We start from the raw sequence: 20,508 nt of genomic DNA, 5'->3' as shown, positions 1-20,508 counted from the left end.
CAGGTTGGCGTACAGGGCCACTGTCTCCAGTTTGTTTCGATACTTGGACTTCAGGTATGTCACCATTGAGAAACCTGCCTCACACATCCACATCGTCGTGAATGGCATCAGGAACTTTACCATGAGATATGCAATCTCTGGGTACTCATGAGACACTGTCAGCCAAAACTTTACTAAAGTGTCCTTCCTGAACAGTGTCTCAAGTGTACCGTCGGACACGATGTCGATCAAGTCCCCTTTCAATCTGTTGGACAAGTTGCAGCACTGCTGAACGTTGACTGAATAAGGGTCTCGGATCCACCTCTTTTCCACGCGTGGAGCAACAGGAAAGTATTCGTCAAATAGTTTGCGCAGGTTCACTAGATGTTCGACGATGACATCCTTAATGTCCACACGTTCCTCAACACTCTTACTGAGCAGATCATCCAGGGTTTCGAACATGTCAAATTCATCATTGGTCTGTACTCTTCTCTTCCATAGATCCAGCTTTGACTTGAACGCCGCTATCTTGTCATACATTACGAACACGGATTTCGCCTGCTTGTTCGTTTTGCCCTGGAACAATATTGCTGCGGTTTTGAGATTGGCACATTGAAGGCATTAAAGGTTAAAGGTTTTCCCCCCATAGTTAGTCACACGAGCAACATATAGGCCCATTTGTAGTATAGTTATGTCTTAGTATGTGTAAGAATAGGCCATCTCCCCTCTTAGTACCTGCGTTGTGTAAAGACAGGAGAGTAGGCCCCATTCATTTTGCGTCCACCCTCCAATTCTACCTCTATGGGCGTAATCCATCCCGCGCCCCATTTGGCTGCCCACTAGTCGAGTAACACGAGGTAGGCCTAAAAAGGTAGGGGCGGCGTTGAGGTCGGGAGCGGCAGAGGCGATGACGGTAAGAGCCACCAGCCAATCAGAGCTCGAGCGGCATGGCGTGAGAGGGCGTGGTGAAGCGCGTCTAGTGAGTTCCAGAAGGTTCGCGGGGCGTGCCTATATAACCCGCTGCGCAAAGCCCTCAAATGAACTTGAAGGGTTTTTGCTTAAGGACTTGGTTGAAGGACTTGTACGAGTGGCGAAAGGACTGGCAGAGGATAAGCGTGTTGCACAGGACTTGCAGAGAGGGAGCTTGATAAGAGGACTCACGTGCACATGACAGTGGCAAAAGGACCTGCTCGTAAGGGATTTGTTTGAGGACTTGCGCAGAGAGAGAGAAGAAGAGTCGTTGAACCGTACAAGTACGCGGGCGCAGCCAGACGCGCCGGTAACGCATATAGCGCTTTTCAGCCACGCGAGTAAGCGCGGCCATAGCCGCAAGTGAATAACTGCCAGCTGCGCCAAAGTCCGCTCACTACCATTCGCCCCGTGATAACCCGCTCCGTTCAGATGACACGCGGCGAGCTCCTGCTTTCATCTACTTCCATCTCCAAGGGACGTGCCGTGGACCGAGAGAGCTGCACCAGAGCCATCCCTGGACGCGCTGGTGAACATCAACCTGCCCATCAGCAATCCCCGTGTGAGTGTGTGTGTGAGACAGGCCCGTTTTGTCCTGGGTATTAAGTAAGACTGTATGAGGCTGCTCTGTGTCCCTTTCCTTCTGCCATTGTATAGTGTAAATAAACCCGTGTTCTTTCTTTCCTGATTCGATCGTGCATGTGATTTCTCCATTGGCTAAGCGTGGTACGAATAAGATCGCTCCAATCGGGTCTAGTAATTAATAACGGCGCGGAACACGTGTACGCAACCGCTCGGCGTATCACCAACAAACGTGGTTCGTGCGGGGCTTATTTCTTCGCTTCCATGGCAGCGCTAGTACTTAGGTAACAGCGAATTTGCTCTGAAACCCTATTTAGCGCTGTCCGGAAGGGACGTAATAGGTCCCGGGTCGCGCCAGTTCAGTCAAGACAAGGGGACTAATCCCCCCTTGGTAAGGGGAGAAGGCCGGCGGCAGATCCACAACAATATGTTCAGATTGTTCAACAAGTTGAAGATGCCGGCCATGCATGCCAATGTTGCAATGAATTTGTTGCTTTTGTTGTCGACTGTCAGGTCTGACCTAGCCACCTCCAATAATGTGAGGACCTGGTCGTGAAGTTCATACAATCTTGCCAAAGCATCTCCTCTGGAGAGCCAGCGAACAGCTGCAAAATACAGCACCGTGGTGTGTTCTGCATCTTGCTCCTTACACAGCTCTGCAAACAACCTCGAATTTAGGGCACTCTTCCTGAGATGGTTGATTGTTTTCACTGCAATGTCCATTACTTCGGCAAGTCCAGGTGACATCTCTTTCGCCGCTAATGCCTCGCAGTGGAGGAAGCAGTGGGTCCAGCTTCCCTCTGGTGCCCCATCTTGGATGAGCTTAATGACACCGCTGCGCCGACCTATCATCGATGCCGCACCATCGATACAAACGCCAACACAGTCTTCCCACCTGAGGCGATGCAATGCGATGTGTTTGTTGATGACTGCGAATATTTCTGCGGCCGTTGTCTTGGTCTGTAGCTCGTCACATGCCAGAAGATCCTCCATAAAATCATCGCCATGCCAATAACGAACAAAGATGAGGATCAACGCCTTCTGTGCGATGTCCATTGACTCGTCCAACTGGATGACAAACTTGTTGGCCTCTAGGTTTGCGTACAGCTGGTGCTCGATGTCTTCGCCCATGTCTATTATCCGTCGGCGAATCGTGTTGGCAGAAAGCGGAATGGTGCTTATCTTGGAAGCTGCCGTCTCTCCAAGCACTTCTCTGCACATCGCCTTGGCGCATGGCAGGATGAGTTGCTCTGCAATACAAGATAAATAAAATAACATATGAACATTTCTTTCACTTTATGATTAATCTTGATTTTCTTCCAAGGCAGCGGTTCTTAACCTGGGGGGCGCGACCCCCATGGGGGTTGTTTGGGGTTTTCCGGGGGTCATGAAGGGGTCATAAATAACATATCAATTTGTTGAGCCCATTTTTAGGAACCTAACAAAGGTACATACCACACACAGTATTTTGTTCGCTTATGCGCGTACGTCACGACCCCCAGGTTAAGAACCGCTGTTCCAAGGCATTATAAAAATTAAATATGTACGATGTGATTGCCGTACGTACTTTTAAAAAAGAGGCAAAGTTTAAGAATGGCTGTATTGCAACAAACAATAAAACTTACGAAGTTGTGATATACCAACGTATACATGGCACGAGTAATAGTAAGCAAGAACCCGACACATCAATATTCTAAAGACAAAATTAAAAACTAAATTTAACTATACTTACAGCGCCATGTATTACTTTATGAACCTACAAACCGCCAATGCAATGAAATACTTTTACGAAAAAAAACTTACCCGCAATAGTGTACGGTTTCTTTTCTTTGGCTATGTTCACCGCCACCAGGTAGCTGGCTTTGGTCAGTCCCTTCGACGGAAAAACAGCCGAACTCATTACTGACTTGCTGTTGTTCATCTCGCGTTCTTTCCGGTGAAAAAAACTCCCGCGACTTGTTGACATGATCTCCATGTTTCTTCTTGAGGTGCCGTTTCAGCTTTTGGGGCCTGAGGGACTCGTTGGCCAACACGTCAAGGCATATCACACACTGTGGTCGATGAACATTGTGCTTATCGATATTCAAGGTGAACCCATAGTTCAGGAACACAGGCTGATACTTTCTAGCCATGGCGAGTACCTTACGCTCACAGCTCAATCTTTCGAATGAAAAGCAATGGACATTCACGTGTCGGAAACTAAAGGTATGATCTGACTGACCGGATGCACTCGCGGTACATAGGTACAGCGCGGTAGAAGAGTCCACCCTATAAAGTTTGTGTTGGCGTTTGTTTGATTTCTGTTCTGTTCAATCGGGAGAAGTAAATCGTCAATAAAGTTTTTTTGTTTTTTTTCCCCGCGATTTCTGAAACGATCGTGCGACCCATTGAAAATCCTTCGCGACCCAAACATTGGGTCGCGACCCATAGGTTGTGGAACGTCACTTTAGATGACCTACCAACTGGCCGGCCTCACGCTCGCAGTACCTTTTAAGCATATTAACATGGCACACCCCCCGGCGGGGTTTCCGTCTGTCATGGGTCCGCACCACGTAGTTTACCTCACTCAGCTTTTTTTCGACCAAGTAGGGACCGCTAAACTTCGCCAATAGTGGCTCCCCAGGCAGAGGTAGTAAAACTAGCACTTTGTCTCCAGGCCTAAAATTACGAGCTGTCGCATTCAGGTCAAAACGGGCCTTCATTACTCGCTGAGATACTTTCAAATGTTCCTTGGCGACATTGCAGGTGGTGGTAAGCCTTTCCCGGAAAGTACATACGAAGTACATACTTTCCCGGAAATCGAAGGTTCGGGTTTTCAGTCTCTTCGAGGAATCTCTCTTTCACTACTGGGGAAACACAAACCCTATCGCCAGCCAAATCATTTCCCAATAGGAAACTAATACCCTCTATGGGGAGAGTGGGGACTATTCCTACCATCACGGGTCCTGTGACCAAATCAGACTTCAAGTTCACCCTATGTAAGGGGACTGGGACATAACGATCTGCATTGCCCTGGATTAAGGCACTCGCTTTCCCCGAACTACACAAAGTCAATGGTAAAATACTAGACAACATCAACGACTGGGCTGCCCCTGTATCCCTCAGAATAACTACGGACTTGACTTTCCTGTCCCAAGACACTTGGCCCTTTGACACAAAGGGTTTATAACGGTCCTGTACAGGGCTCATAAGGTCAGCAGTATCCTCAGCCTTAACTGAAAGGGCACGATCATTGTGGCTGTCTGCTTTGGTTCGAACCAATGCAAGAGGTCTAACAGAGTCTCCCTGCTTCTCCTCCCTTTGCAATTTCCAACAATTCGACTTCAGATGTCCCCTCTGTTTACAGTAATAACACGTGGGTGCCGTTCGCCGGTGAGATGCCTGACTCAACCACTCAAACTGTCTACCCAGAGACGGCCACACCAATGGACCCCTATGGTCTGTCCACTTCCCCTCTGACCGGGCCTCACTAACCCCCTTCTTGTTATCCCAGGTAGTACTGTAATGAGGAAAACCAAGGCCTCTCTTATGGGTAAGTTCATAATCATCTGCACCAACAGCAGCTTTTTTCAACTCGCCAACCTTATGATGTGTAAGGTGTGTCCTAATGTCCAAGGGGATATTGTTCCTAAACTCTTCCATCAAGATAACCTCCCTTAGATTACCATAGGTCCTATCCACTTGCAGAGAACGATACCACCGATCAAAACTCATTTCCTTCTCCCTCGCAAATTCAACAAATGTCTGCCCAGCCTGTCTTTTTAATGTTCGGAACTTCTGCCGGTATGCTTCCGGAACTTGCTCATAGGCTGACAACACAGCCCTTTTAACAGCCTCATAATTATCCAACTGATCCTCCGACAGAGCTGAATAAACTTCCTGGGCTCTCCCTACGAACCCACTTTGTCGTAGCAGGGTCCAGTATTGTACGGGCCACTGAAGACGCTTGGCTATCTTTTCAAAAGACAGAAAAAACGTTTCCACCTCCTCCTCGTTAAACTTGGGAACAAGCCTAATGTTCCGAGCCACATCAAAGGAACGGGGAAGATCATTTGGACCCCCACCTGAATCGATGGAAACCGGTTGGACCTGTCCCACCTGAATTTCTAATTTTCTTAACTCAAACTCTTGTTGCCGTTCTTCTTTTTCCCTTTCCCTTTCTTCTTTTTCTCTTTCAAACTCTCTTTGCTTTTCTTCTTTTTCCCTTTCCTTCTCTTCTTTTTCCCTTTCCTTCTCTTCTTTTTCTCTTTGAAACTCTCTTTGCCTTTCTTTGTCTTCTAACTTTAGTCTGAGCTGTCTTTCTTCTGATTCTATCCGGGCTAATTCCAAGGCTTCACTCCTCAATTTTACCCACGGTTCTAAACGCATGTGACTGACAATAGCCGAAACAATCTCCGCCTTTTTCATACCAGATGTCCCACTAACCCCAAGGTGATCAGCTACAGCTCGTAACTCAACCTTGTGTAACAGTTCTACATCTTGCACCGATAGCCCCTTCTTCTCCACAAATTCCTTCACTTCAAAATCCATCTCCTCAGCTACGGTGTACGACTGCAGTAAATATAGAAGTACCAGCACCGCCAACAAAAGTCAAATTATCTGCCCATGAGAAAACTTATGAATGCAAAAAAAACAAAAATCCAAGACAGGCATCAGATAATCCAGATCCCGGACGAGCCCCCAATTTGTTACGGCCCGAAGCACACCAAGTCAAGCCTTCAATCACACTGGCTTTATTTATGGATTATCACACGAAAAATCTATTCCGACACATAAAACAAAGAAGGGAGAAGAGAGGGAAAAACCAGAGTAGGCTGGTCCAAGAGTAGGCCGGTCCAAGAGTAGGCCGGTCCAAGAGTAGGCCGGTCCAGAGTAGGCCGGTCCAAGAGTAGGCCGGTCCAAGAGTAGGCCGGTCCAAGAGTAGGCCGGTCCAAAAGCAGGCACCAGTGCAGGCCCAGCAGTCGGCCCCAGGGCAGGCCCAGCATTCGGCCCCAGTGCAGGGCCAGCAGTAGGCCCCAATGCAGGCCCAGCAGTAGGACCCCGTGCAGGCCCCACGGTAGCCAGAGTTTAATCCAAGTCCACCGTCAGGTGCAGAGGTGGCCGCAGGGGTTGATCCAGCACAAGTCAACCTTCAGGCACAGAGGTTTCCGCTGACAACTCGACAAGCACACAAAAAGGCACTCCGCCATGAGGCCTCTTCCAAAATGGCTACACACACACACACACACACACACACACACACACACACACACACACACACACACACACACACACACACACACACACACACACACACTCCTCTCTGTCCTTCCTCTCTCTCTCTCTCTCTCTCTCTCTCTCTCTCTCTCTCTCTCTCTGTCTCTGTCTCTGTCTCTGTCTCTCTCTCTCTCTCTCTCTCTCTCTCTCTCTCTCCTGAATCACCTTCCTGGCCCCTCCCGGGCAGCCAATCATAAGCTTTATACCCATTGCCCAAACCACTTGCTTTAACTCACCGTGGCGGGGGGGGGGGGGGGGGGGGTGGAGGGGGGTGGAGGAAGAAGAAAAAGGTCACAGACCATAACACCAAGGTTGTTGCTCTTGACATCTTGAAGGCTAGAATTATATGGCATTTCTGGAAAATTGCTTGGTACAATCTCTGACTTCCTTGCAAATTGTCAAAGCTCTGTGTGTGGTCCATGAGGGACAGTAAGTAATCACCCGTCCATAACACATATGTAAGGTATCTGTGTCTCGTTCAACATCAACTTGTTTTCCGACCCTGTCTCTGGATTCTTCACCTTTGCAGGAACTCCCTGTTATCCGTCTGGATTCGATATCAGCTCAAACCTCAGCTTGGGAAATGTACAACTCTTGTTGAGCTAAAAGCACCTCCCAGCACCTTGAAGCTTATTTCGTGCTCAGTGATACCTTTCTCAAGCTGCTATGCTCCATCTATACAAGGCCACTATATGTCCTGTCATGGAGTATCATTGCCATATTTGGGCTGGTGTTCCAGCCTGTTATCTATCTCTTCTTGAAAGAATCCAGCGACGTGCTGCCATTCTGGTGGGGCAGGGGTTGACATCATCCCTGGAACCTCTCTCAATCTGCCGCTCTGTTGCTTCCTTGAGCCCTTTCTGCAGATATTACAACGGAATGTGCTCTGAGGGTCTATCAGGTTGTTCCACCTGAGCACACGTTCAGTTGCTCAACATGTTTGGCAGTTCATATAGTTCATACACAATACAGTTCCCATCCATACACTATAACTGTCCCAAGGAGTAAGACGATAACGTATAAGGTATTCTTCTGGTTTTTTCCCCCCCCGCACAGCATACTCTGGAACACGTTACCTGAATCCTGCTCTCCCCTCCATCCCAACCTCCCCCAATTCAAGAGGAATGTCAAAAGATTCCTCCTTTCTGTCTAATGTGTAATATCTCTACTTTCCTTTGTGTAGGCCTCACCTCGAGTGGCCTTGAAGGCTTTGTGGCAGGTGATATCTCATAAAAAAATATATACATGGGTGTGCATTGAGGGTACGTACCCCAGTTGGCACTGCCAAACTGTTCGGCACCAAAAGGAAACACGTTTTAAAAGAGGGAGAACCCTGCATCCCGAACAATTGATGTCAGGAGTGAGATTCTAATATGGGGCGCTGTAAGCGGCACACCAAAAATTGTAAGGTGTGTAGGGTGAAATTGGACTTTAAAAAATTGTCCAGCTTTGTCAAGTCAAGGTGAGCAGGATCAAGTGGGCTTACTTGAGGAGGATGTGGAGGAGCTAATGGCCCAGGAAGCTGTAAATAAATGTAACATTGTGGGAGAAGGGCCAGGAACAGCGGCAGTGACGGTGCTGATAGCGATCGAGATCCCAAGCCTCCTCTCTCCTTTGCCACACCAGCCCCTGGACAAGGCACCAACAATGGCACAGAATAGTGGGTCACCTTGTCATCGCAGTCGGCCTGCAGCGAACTTTTGATGTTGTTGATTAGTCAACTAATGGCACAGATGAAAATGGAGGAGAGCCAGGCTGGCTGGCATAAGGCGTGACATGCATGATGTCAGTTGAGGTGAGGAAGAATGTGGACGGAACGAGATGGGGGCAGGTGAGGCTGGAATTATGGAGGAGATAAATGGGATTAAACAAGAGGTAAATTAGCCCAAACAGGGAGTAAAAGGACTTGCAGATGGGCAAAAAGAATTGAACGAGCAAATCAGAAGAAATGCAGGATCGAAGGGCAGCTCAGGAGGACGTAAAAAGGGAAATGTTCGCAAGTAAGAAGGAATGTAGAATGGGACATGATGACCAAACACAGAAGAAATGGGACGAACTAAGAGAAGATAGAACGGAAAATGAAAAACGAATGGAAGACATGAAAGTAATCTCAGAAGAAGAACCAAAGGATTCAAATCGGGAAATAATAAAGATAAAAGCTGAAATGCATAAAGGCAAAGAAGAATGATTAGAGACAAGCGAGAAGGCAAAGAATGTGAAGGAAGAGATCATGGAATGTGCAACAAAAAGTGTAAAGATCGGGATAACGCATGTCAGGTGCAGGTGGAGAGAACATGAGTGATCAAAGCTGATCACGATGAGGTGATGCTGTGTCAGCTGGAGCGAATGCACGGTGTGAAAGGGTGTGCGCCGGGAGCGTGGAGTGGAGTGCATGAACGTGGAGAGTGCGGGTCATGCACAGACCCAGACGTGGGCAGCCGTTAGCTTGACTGACGGGAGGGTTGAGCCGCCCGAGCGTGAAATTATAAAATGCCTGTATGTTCTGGTCCTGTGTGCGGGAGATTAAAAAGAACAAGTTTGTAATCCGTTCCGGACCAAAGGAGGTCAGAGTTCAATGCACTGCATGTCACGGTGTGTGAATGGTCCATGCCGTGACAAATGCCTGTGTGCAGATGATTGAACAAAGATTTCCCAAGGAATGGTGTGCGGCTGAGTGTGCATGGCACGAATGGTGCACCCGACATGAATGACAAATTCAGTTGTGGAACCTCGGCGGGATGGCTCATATGTAAAATCGTGTGTAAACTGTCATGGGGTGACCCATGTGTGTGAATGGAGTGAGAATGACTGTGGAGTGCATTGTGTGAATAAATGGTGTGCGAGGGATCGTGAGACGGCCGGGTGTGAAAGTTGTGTGCGCTCGTCCAGGAGGCGGCTTGTGAGTGTGCATTGTTTGGGGGAAGTACCATGGTGCGAGAGTGGGCGTGGTGAAGGTTACGGGGCGGCGCTTATGTGTGTGACATCGACAGAGGTTCCGCAGCATGAGCAGTGGATGTGGAGAACACGTCGGAGTTCCCTGTAGGAAATTCGGAGAATGTCTGTGCGAAAGTTTAAATTAATTGACAGGCTGCGGATGCACGGCAGAACATCTCCACAGATGGGGGCTTACTTCGGATAGAATATTGAGAACGGAAGCGGCTTAAAAGCTGCAACACTAGAGCAATCACTGCTGTTTGAACGCGCTGGGCACCCGAGGAGAAGCTGTCTGCCTGTTCATGCCATGGAAGCCTGCCGAGATCAATTGTGTTGCCAGGTTTGGCAGTTTCAGTTGGTGTCAGTAGTTGCTTAAGATCCCGTCGGGCCATAAACCTATCCACAGCACGGCGGCCTGTAGGTTCAGAGTCACAGAGTTCAGAGTTCAGAGTTCAGTTCACAGACTGGTCAAACATGTGGAACATGTCTTTCAATCCTGACAAATCTCACACTCTTACTATGTCTCTCTGAAAAGATCGACTGGACAACCCTCCCATCTACTTTCTCAACAATCCTCTCCAAGAAGTTCTGTCACTCAAGCTTTTGGGTCTCACCATCTGTCATGATCTTTCTTGGGAAAACCACATTTCCAAGCTGGCAAAGCCAGTCGCCGACTGGGCATCCTCCGTCGTGCGAAGTCCTTCCTAGGCACACCTGAGCTCCTCACCACATACAAGGCTTTCATCCGCAGCTCAATGGAATACTGTTCTCCCCTATGGGCTGGTGCTCCTGCCTCACACCTGGCTCGGCTTCACGCTGTTGAATCCAAAGCTTTCAGAATCATTGGAATCTCCCGCGATGAAGCTATCTCTGACGGCCTTTCACTCACTCACCGCAGGCAGGTAGGTGGTCTTTCTGTCTTCTATCGACTCCTCTCCGGCCTTGCTCCCCCAGCAGTCTCTGTGCTCTGTCCCCCAAATATTCCTACAGGTCGCACAAGATCTGCCAGCCACCCTCTGATGGTTAAACTGCCGAAATCTCGGCTCGCTGCTCACCTTCACTCTTTCATTCCTCTTTTCTCCCGCCTCGGGAACAAACTCCCACACTCACTTCAATCACACTCCTCCCTCCAGGTCTTCAAAACAGCTGTTCACCACCATCTCTTATCTTCCCCCATCCAAAACCTTGATCTTTTCTACCCCCACTAATTCACCCCAGATCCACCTTGTTTGAAATTCCAACTTCTTTCCTGGAAGTCTTGGCAGTGTCCATATGTTTTATACCTCTCCCACCCCCCCCCCTTCCCATGCCCCCGCCCCAAAGCCCTCTCCCTCCCACAGTTCTCTCGATGTCTCCATGTCTCTCGGTCCCTGCTCTCAAATGTTGTGTTTGTGTCCTTCCCCCTCTCTCCCCATCTTGTCTACCGCTCCCGATGTTATTTGTTTTGTGTCTGTTTGTCTTTCTGTGTGATTAATGTTCGCTCTTTCACGAGCCTCGATCTTGTATATATATTAAAAAAAAAAAAAGAAAAAAAAAAAAGAGGTCGGGGAGAGTCCGAGAAGTCCCACACGTGATGCACCCCAAACCCCGCGTCTGCAACAATATTTTCACTCTATTTACGGCTTGCAGGCAAAAAAATTGAAAATCATTCCGAACAGGAATATTGTTGTTCAGAATGACATCATAAAGGACACAAATAGCAGGCACAAATAACTGATGTGACATGTTGGATATCGTAATGTCACACACTGTGCAGCACCAGTAAATTCCAGAAATTGTTTTATGAATTTCACAATCTTCATTTTATTTTCATTGAATTTAATACTTGAACAATACAACAACAACAACAGTCATTTGAAGGCCATTTTCCCTGCAAGAGCGGGGGTTAGCCTTGAGGACCCGAAATGATGTTAGCTTGAAGACTGTTAGCGGCTTGGCGGTGGGCGGGCCAACCTTTTGAAGCTGTCCACGCGCTCACGCTTTCGAAGTCAAGTAATTTTTTCACAATTGTGTTTTTGTCATAACTGTATGTGTATACTTAAAGTGTATCTTTAGTAAGATTCTCGGTGTTAATTTTTCATACCTGCATGCAAAATCGTCGGTTAATTCGTGTCGCATATTCTGAGGCCTAGTAGGCTTCCGTGTCCAACCTTGGGGCTTTGTTTTTCACTCAGTGGTTCATCGATTGTGCTGCAATTACTTTCGTTCTCTGTTTTTTGTCCCAGTCTTTCACCCCATAAATCCTTGTTAAAAATCTCAACTCAGAAAAAAAAACCCAAAAAATATTTCCTTCTCTGCTCTTATTCGTTTATTCATTGTTCTTATTTGTTCGTTCATTCTTCGACCACGTTGTTCATGATCTCGTGATCACGTTGTTAAAAATGTTTAAACTTTCCCCTGAAGAACTGTATTCTGTCGTATATTATAACACCTTTCTCTTCTTCTTCTACAAAAGGATGCTTTCGACTTGCTCACCAAATCTATTCATTCCAAAAAAAAAATCCAGCTCTTGCAGTTCCTCTTTTCTACATTCCCGAAACTCTCCTGCACTCCACCCCTCCTTCAGCGTCCTCAAACGTATTTTTGACTTGAAGGTCTCAAGAAACTCATTTTGCAATAAATGTTCGTTTCCCATTAATCGTACACTTTTCAAAATCCAATCTCACCCCTCCAAATCTTCCCCATCACCCCTTCCCTCCAAAACTTCCCCATCACCCCTCCCCTCCAAATCTACCCCCTTGCCCCTCCCCTCCAAATCTTCCCCATCACCCATCTCTTTCAAATATTCCCCCTTGCCCCTCCCCCCCAAATCTTCCCCATCACCCATCCCTTTAAAATCTTCCCCCTTGCCCCTCCCCTCCAAATCTTCCCCATCACCCCTTCCCTCCAAAACTTCCCCATCACCCCTCCCCTCCAAAACGTCCCCATCACCCCTCCCCTCTAAATCTACCCCCTTGCCCCTCCCCTCCAAATCTTCCCCATCACCCATCTCTTTCAAATATTCCGCCTTGCCCCTCCCCTCCAAATCTTCCCCATCACCCATCCCTTTCAAATCTTCCCCCTTGCCCCTCCCCTCCAAATCTTCCCCATTACCCCTCCTCTCCAAAACTTCCCCATCACCCCTCCCTTCCAAATCTACCCCCTTGCCCCTCCCCTCCAAATCTTCCCCATCACCCATCTCTTTCAAATCTTCCCCCTTGCCCCTCCCCTCCAAATATTTCCCATCACCCATCCCTTGCAAATCTCCCCCCTTGCCCCTTCCCTCCTAAACTCCCCCCACACCCCTCCCATCTGAGACTCTCCCTCGCTCCTCCCCTCCGAGACTCCCCTCTCACCCCTCCTCCTCAAAGCATCCTCCCTGCTTCTTCCCCCTTCCAACTTTCACCTTCATCTCCCCCAACCTTCTGCCTCGCTCTTCCCCTCCTCAAATAACACCTCACTGTGCCTCACCCAATCACCATCAAACCTTTTGTCCACCCCATTCTTCCTTTACTCCAAGCTATTCTGAAATCTCTGACACACCTTCAACAGCTCTCCCTACCTCTTCCCCCTCTTCCACATCTTACCCTACCCCTCCCCCCCTGTTCTGTATCCGATGCTCCCCCTTCCTCTTCATTAACGGCATGGACCTCAAACATCCAGGGCCTTCGCTCAAACTTGACTGATCTCTCCATACAGGTTGCTTCTGACAAACCAGACGTGATCTGCTTAACAGAAACTTTCCTCCTTCATGATGTCTCTGATTCCTTGGTATCTCTCCCAGGTTACTCCCTCCTCCGTATGATAGACCTGAGCCTCGTCCTGGAGGTGGGGTTGCTGTCTTTATTAAAAAAACTCTCTTCCTCACTCGCCCTGCACTGCCCTCTCTCCACCTCATCCCCAGGAATACCTTTGGCTATGGCTTCCCCTTCGCTCCCACCTTTTGTTCATATGTGTGTAGTACCAAACAGTGATGACTCAATCTACATCTCGCTCTCTGATAATATGGACCAACTTCTATATACCCATCCCAACTCTCTCTTCCTCATATGTGGTGATTTCAATTGTCATCATGCCAGTTGGCTGGGTGTGGGTACCTCTCTCACCAGCCATGGCTCTTCAGCAAAGGACTTCTGCGACTCATTGGGACTGACACAATCTGTCAATTTCCCGACCCGGATCTCAGTCAACGGAGCATCTTCTCTTCTGGACTTGGTTATGACTAACTTCCCTGAAAATGTCTGCTGCTCTTCTTCTGCTCCAATCGGCTCATCTGATCATGTGCTTGCCAAAGTGGACATCTCTCTGACCATTCTCAGAGAGCCTCCTCAGTGTCGACGAGTCTGGCATTTCACTCAGGCCAACTGGCACGGTCTTCAAGCAGCCATCAATCATCTGGACTGGTCTCCCATCTCTACCGCCTCTGACATCAACTCATCCTGGGAATTCTTCCAAAGTAAATTGCTCTCTCTCATGCACAGATTTATACCATCTCGTCTTCAGTTGTCATACCCTTCCTCCCATCCATGGTACACGGAATCTTGTGGTGAGGCTGTTGCCCAGAAACGACTTGCTTTCGTCTCCTGGAAAGCAAATCCAACGGAAGGAAATCTCATTTCCTTTCACAAAGCCCGAAACAAGTGTGTGTCCACCATCAGGAGAGCCAGGAAACAATATCTCTCCGTTCTCAAGACCGAACTCTATTATCTGTCTCCCTCTTCCAAATCCTGGTGGCGTCTGGTCAAATCTGTTTCTGGTGTTTGTTCCCCCTCCTCCCCCTCCCTCAACTCAAACGGCTACACGGCTGACTCCGCACATGAAAAAGCTGAATGCCTCAACTCTGTGTTTGCCTCTAAATCTTGTGTCCCAAACCCATCCCTCTCTGTACCCACCATACCCAGTCGTACCCAGCTGCTCCTGGACTCTGTGTCCTTTCCTCCTGGCAAGGTGGAAAGGTTTCTGTCAACCCTCGACTATGATTCTGCAACTGGACCTGACGGCATCAGCCCATGGGTCCTAAAATCCTGTTCTTCCGCTCTTTCACTCCCTCTCTCTGTTCTCTTCACTCTCTCTTTTGCTCAAGGTCATCTGCCATCTGCTTGGAAATCAGCCAACATCACCGCTTTGCACAAAAAGGTGCAAAAACAGATCCTAGCAACTACAGACCAATCAGCCTTCTCCCAATTATCAGCAAAGTCATGGAATCCATCATTGCTTCAGATATGATATCTTTCCTCTTCTCCAATGGCTTGATCTCTGATCATCAATTTGGTTTCAGACCTGGTCACTCTACTCTGGACATGCTGTTTCTGCTTTCTCAACAATGGATGGAGGTCCTCAATGCCAAACAGGAAATTAGAGCTGTCTCCCTTGACATATCACGTGCCTTCGATACGGTCTGGCACCCCGCTCTGCTCACCAAACTCTCCTCCTTTGGTATCCATGGTAATCACCACGCATGGCTGGCGGACTTCCTCTCTAGTCGTAGTCAACGTGTGGCCCTGAATGGGTTTCTCTCATCTCCTCTTCCTGTTCAGGCTGGAGTTCCCCAAGGCAGTGTTCTGGGCCCTGTGCTTTTTCTGGTCTTCATCAATGATCTCTCTGACTCTCTTGAAAATCCTCCATCTCTTTGCTGATGACTCTACTCTCTGTCGCTCCATTCCTCATCCCTCAGATCGGCAGTCTGCAGCCTCCTGACTTTCTGCCGACCTGGACAAAATCACAGACTGGGCAAAGAAGTGGAACATGTCTTTCAATCCTGACAAATCTCACACTCTTACGATGTCTCTCCAAAAAGACCGACTGGACAACCCTCCCATCCACTTTCTGAATAATCCTCTCCAAGAAGTTCTGTCACTCAAGCTTTGGGTCTCACGATCTGCCATGATCTTTCCTGGGAAAACCACATTTCAAATCTGGCCTCCAAAGCCAGTCGCCGACTGGGCATCCTCCGTCGTGCGAAGTCCTTCCTTGGCACACCTGAGCTCCTCACCACATACAAGGCTTTCATCCGCAGCTCAATGGAATACTGCTCTCCCCTCTGGGCTGGTGCTCCTGCCTCACACCGAGCTCGTCTTCACGCTGTTGAAATCAAAGCGTTCAGAATCATTGGAATCTCCCGCGATGAAGCCAACTCCAAAGGGCCTTTCACTCACTCACCGCAGGCAGGTTGGTGGTCTTTCCGTCTTCTACCGACTCCTCTCTGGCCTTGCCCCCCCAGCTCTCTCTGGGCTCTGTCTCCCAAATATTCCTACAGGTCGCACTAGATCTGCCTGCAACCCTTTTATGGTTAAACTGTCAAAATCAAGACTCTCTGCTCACCTTCACTCCTTCATTCCTCTTTTCTCCTGCCTCCGGAACAAACTCCCTCACTCTTCAATCCCACTCCACCCTCCAGGTCTTTAAAACAGCTGTTCACCACCATCTGTTATCTTCTCCCATCCAAAACCTTGATCTTTTCTACCCCCGCTAATTTCACCCCAAATCCACTTTTTTGAAATACCAACTTCTGTCCTGGAAGTCCTTGGTGTCCTTGTGTTTCATACTTACCCCCCCCCCCCTTCCCACGCCTCCTCTCCCCAAGCCCTCTCCCTCCCACACATCTTCGCAGGGAGAGAGAGTCTCTCCCTGCTCTCAAATGTTATGTTTGTGTGCTTCCCCTTCTCTCCCCATCTTGTCTTCCGCTCCCTCTCTTTGTATATTTTGTTTGTTTGGTTGAAATAAATGTTAGCTCTTTCACGAGCCTCGATTCGGTATCCAAAAAAAAAAAAAAGGGACCCCATGATGATCTTCTCCATTTTGCCCTGTTTTCTACATCTCCCCTTGTTAATCCCTTTGAACGCATTTCTTCTTCCACCACCTTCAGCCAAGTCTTTCTCGGTCTTCCCCATCCTCTCCCTCCTTCTACATTCATTTCCATCACTCTTCTCAACCAGTCACTTTCATCCTTCCTCAACACAGGACCAAACCATCTCAACCTGTTTCTCTTCACAGCATCCATCACAGACTCTATTCCCATCATCTTTCGCAATTCATCATTTGTCTTCCTCTCTCTCTCAACGATTCTCTGCACATCCACCGAACCATTCGCATTTCCACCCTTTCCAGCCTTCGTTGCTGCTCTTTGTTCATTACCCATGTCTCGCTCCCAGAAATCATAACACTTCTCACACATGCAGCATACACCTTTCCCTTCAACAACACTCCCATCCTCGTCAGCACGCCACTCAGTTCCCGAAACCTCTTCCATGCACATCTCACTCGAGCAACCATTGCCGAGTCTGATCCACCTTCTCCATTCAGCATGTCTCCGAGGTAGCAAAATGTTTTCACACCTTCCAGCTTCACGCCGTCTCCAAGATCCAACTCAACATTTCCTCCATCTGCAGCTCCCTCTGTGCACACCTTACACTTGAATGTCGCTGCCACACTGGTTAATGACCGTCACAGACCACTACATTTTTGATGAACCCACTCGGTGCACATTGTGCATTGAATGGAATTCACTCCGACACCCTTCCTGCACACAGCACACGGCCACTTCCCAGTTCTTTCCACGGCACCGCATGCTTTACCACTTGCCATCACCTTCGTTTTTCCGATATTCACCTTCAGACCTTTTGTCTCCATACATTCCTTCCACTTGTTCATCTTCTCCTTCAATCCATCCATACTTTCCTTGATAAACACTAGATCATTGGCAAACAACAACTCCCACAGTACACCCTCCTTTACGTTCCGAGCCAGCACCTCCATCACAGCTACAAAGGATAGTGGACTTACTACCGACCCCTGATGCACTCCCACCTTCACCTCAAACTCACCACTGTTCCCGTCCTTCGTCCTTACATTCTCTTTCGTACATTGCCATCACTATTCTGATCAACCATTCCTCCACTCCCAACTTCCTCAATGCCCATGTCACTAATTCATGTGGAACCCGATCGAATGCTTTCTCCAGATCAACAAACCCAAGAAACAACTTCTTCCTCTTCTCCATGTACTTCTCCTGCAACTGCCTTACAATAAAAAGCGCGTCTGTCGTTCCTCTTCCTGGTATAAATCCAAACTGCATTTCGTCGATCTTCACTTTCTTCCTCATGCTTTTCTCCAACACCCTTTCCAATACCTTCATTCCATGCTCCAATAACTTTGTCGCTCGATACGAGCCACAGTCCAGAGGGCCACCTTTCCCCTTGTATAGAGGGACGAGGGTACTCACTTCCCAATCCACTGGAATGCGATCTTCTTTCACCACCAGATTACATATCTCTGTCATTCTCTTCACACCCCAAATTCCTGCTGCCTTCAACATATCTCCCACAACTCCCGTCGGCCCTCCCGCTTTTCTGCTCTTCATTGCTTTTATCGCTTCCTCAACTTCCTTCTCAGTTATCTTCTCTGCCGGTCCTAAAACTGGGTTACTCTCTATGTTGCCATCCCATTCATTCTCTGTATTCAACAGCATTTCCATACATCTTTTCCATCTTCCTTTAATTCCATCTGGGTCCACAACGATTTGTCCCACTTCATCCTTCAAGCAACTCACCCCCATCACATCACACCTCTCTTTCGCTATCTGCTTTGCAATACTGAATACCTCTCTCTGATCCTCTTCCAAATCCAAGCGTTCACCGAACATTTTCCAAGATGCCTCCTGCGCCTTTGCTACCTCTTTCTTTGCAGCCTTCTTGGCTGCTTTAAAACTTTCATGCTCTGCCCCCGTACCCTTTGCCTTCTGCCACTCCTTTATCTTCTTCCTCTTCTCGTCAATCCTCTTTCCAACTTCATCATCCCACCACCATGTTTTCGAGTGCCTCAGTGGTCCTTTTGTCCATCCACATACCTCATGAACGGCTCCCAATAGACTATTTTTCATTGACATCCAACCACTTTCAAGCTCAACCACATTATCCTCGACCATACTCGGCCTCTCTTTTTTTTTCTTTCTTTTTTCTTTTTTTTTGTATACTGAATCGAGGCTCGTGAAAGAGCTAACATTTACTTCACAAACAAATCATCCTGACAAACAAAATATATAAAAAGAGGGAGTGGAAGACAAGATGGGGAGAGAAGGGGAGGCACACAAACACAACATTTGAGAGCTGGGAGATGTGTCGGAGGGAGAGGGCTTGGGGGGAGGAGGCGTGGGAAGGGGGGGGGGGGGGGGTGGGAGAAGTATAAAACACAAGGACACCAAGGACTTCCAGGACAGAAGTTGCTATTTCAAAAAAGTGGAATTGGGGTGAAATTAGCGGGAGTAAAAAAGATCAAGGTTTTGGATGGGGGAAGATAAGAGATGGTGGTGAACAGCTGTTTTAAAGACCTGGAGGGTGGAGTGGGATTGAAGAGAGTGAGGGAGTTTGTTCCAGAGGCGGGAGAAAAGAGGAATGAAGGAGTGAAGGTGAGCAGAGAGTCTTGGTTTTGGCAGTTTAACCATAAGAGGGTTGCAGGCAGATCTTGTGCGACCTGTAGGAATATTTGCGGGACAGAGCCCAGAGAGAGCTGGGGGGGCAAGTCCAGAGAGGAGTCGGGAGAAGACGGAAAGACCACCAACCTGCCTGCGGTGAGTGAGTGAGAGGCCCTTGGAGTTAGCTTCATCGCAGGAGATTCCAATGATTCGCTTTGGTTTCAACAGCGTGAAGACGAGCTAGGTGTGAGGCAGGAGCACCAGCCCAGAGGGGAGAGCAGTTCCTCCGTCCCTTTTAATGCCTCCCTCACTGTCACCTCTTTCAACCTCCACACCTTCATTCTCGGTTGGTACTTCACCTGCCGAGCTCTCCTCGCACGTTTCACCCTTATGTCGCAGACAACCAAGTGGTGCTGTGAAACAGCCTCCTCCCCCGGGATCACCTTTGTGTCCCGGAGGTGCCCCCGATCTCGCCTACGCACCATCAGGTTTGTCGACGGTTGTCATCGACCCACCTGACGTGTATGGAACAAGCTTATTATCCTCTTTCTGGAACTGAGTATTTCAAATCGACAAACCAGCTCCATCAGCAAACTCCAAAATCCTTTCACCTTCTCCAGTCCTCACACCATATCCGTAACCCCCATGAACTCCCTCAAAACAGTCTATACTCCTTCCCACATGTCCATTTAGGTCTCCTCCAACCACAACAACTTCCTCATCTTTCACGTTTTCCATCAGCTTCTTTATTGCACACCAGAACTTGTCCTTCTCTTCATCACTCTGACCGACCTGCGGAGCATATCCCGAGATGACGTTCACCAAGAACTTTCCAACCATCAACCTTTCACTCACTCGAGTCACACTCGCCACACTGTCTACAAATTCCTCAGAAATCAGGACACTAACACCATGCACGCTTTCCGGGCGCCCTTGCCACACAAACTTGTCTTTCTGTATAATAGTTGAACACAAATCGCCTTCTTCTTGTTTCCAATAATCTCCAGTTTTGCAGTATTTGGACATGTTAAATAGGATGGTGTATAAGGGTGATGCAGAAGACTGCTTCAATCGGACTTAACATCCAGAATTTTTATTTCACAATCTTTAACTTCATTATTATGTTTAAATTGAAGTATACATTCCATGGTGTAACATGTTATATGAACTCCCCAGATGGTTCTCACTCATTTCCCTGCAAAATACTGACACTGATTTATACACAGGTGATGTCTATCCTGTAAATGTGGAAGGCAAACAACACGACAACGATTCATCTGTCACAGAAGATTCAAAATGTGCTTCTGCAAAGGAAGGTTCAGATGATATTCACATGACAAACGGAAGTGCTTCCTGTTTTGCAACTGGTGAGTGGAAACGTAAAAAAAATAACATAAAGC

The 20,508-nt window shown here is 48.1% G+C and overlaps 1 protein-coding gene across 5 annotated transcripts in view; it reads left to right on the top strand.

The window, feature by feature from the left end:
• The window catches only part of LOC144892216 (uncharacterized), a 256,345-nt gene that overhangs the window by 138,393 nt on the left and 97,444 nt on the right, over positions 1-20,508 (top strand). For all 5 annotated transcript variants that reach the window (XR_013623425.1, XM_078777672.1, XM_078777673.1 and 2 more), the window contains one exon: positions 20,335-20,475. Coding sequence is in view for 4 of the 5 variants with exons in the window: in XM_078777672.1 (XP_078633798.1) it covers positions 20,335-20,475 (141 nt within the window). In the remaining variant the exon portion in view is untranslated. The remainder of the gene's footprint in view (positions 1-20,334; positions 20,476-20,508) is intronic.

Source organism: Myxine glutinosa, chromosome 5, assembly GCF_964187855.1.
Source record: "Myxine glutinosa chromosome 5, kmMyxGlut1.1, whole genome shotgun sequence".
In the NCBI taxonomy this organism is placed as follows: domain Eukaryota; kingdom Metazoa; phylum Chordata; class Myxini; order Myxiniformes; family Myxinidae; genus Myxine; species Myxine glutinosa.
This window is presented reverse-complemented; position numbering and strand designations above follow the sequence as displayed.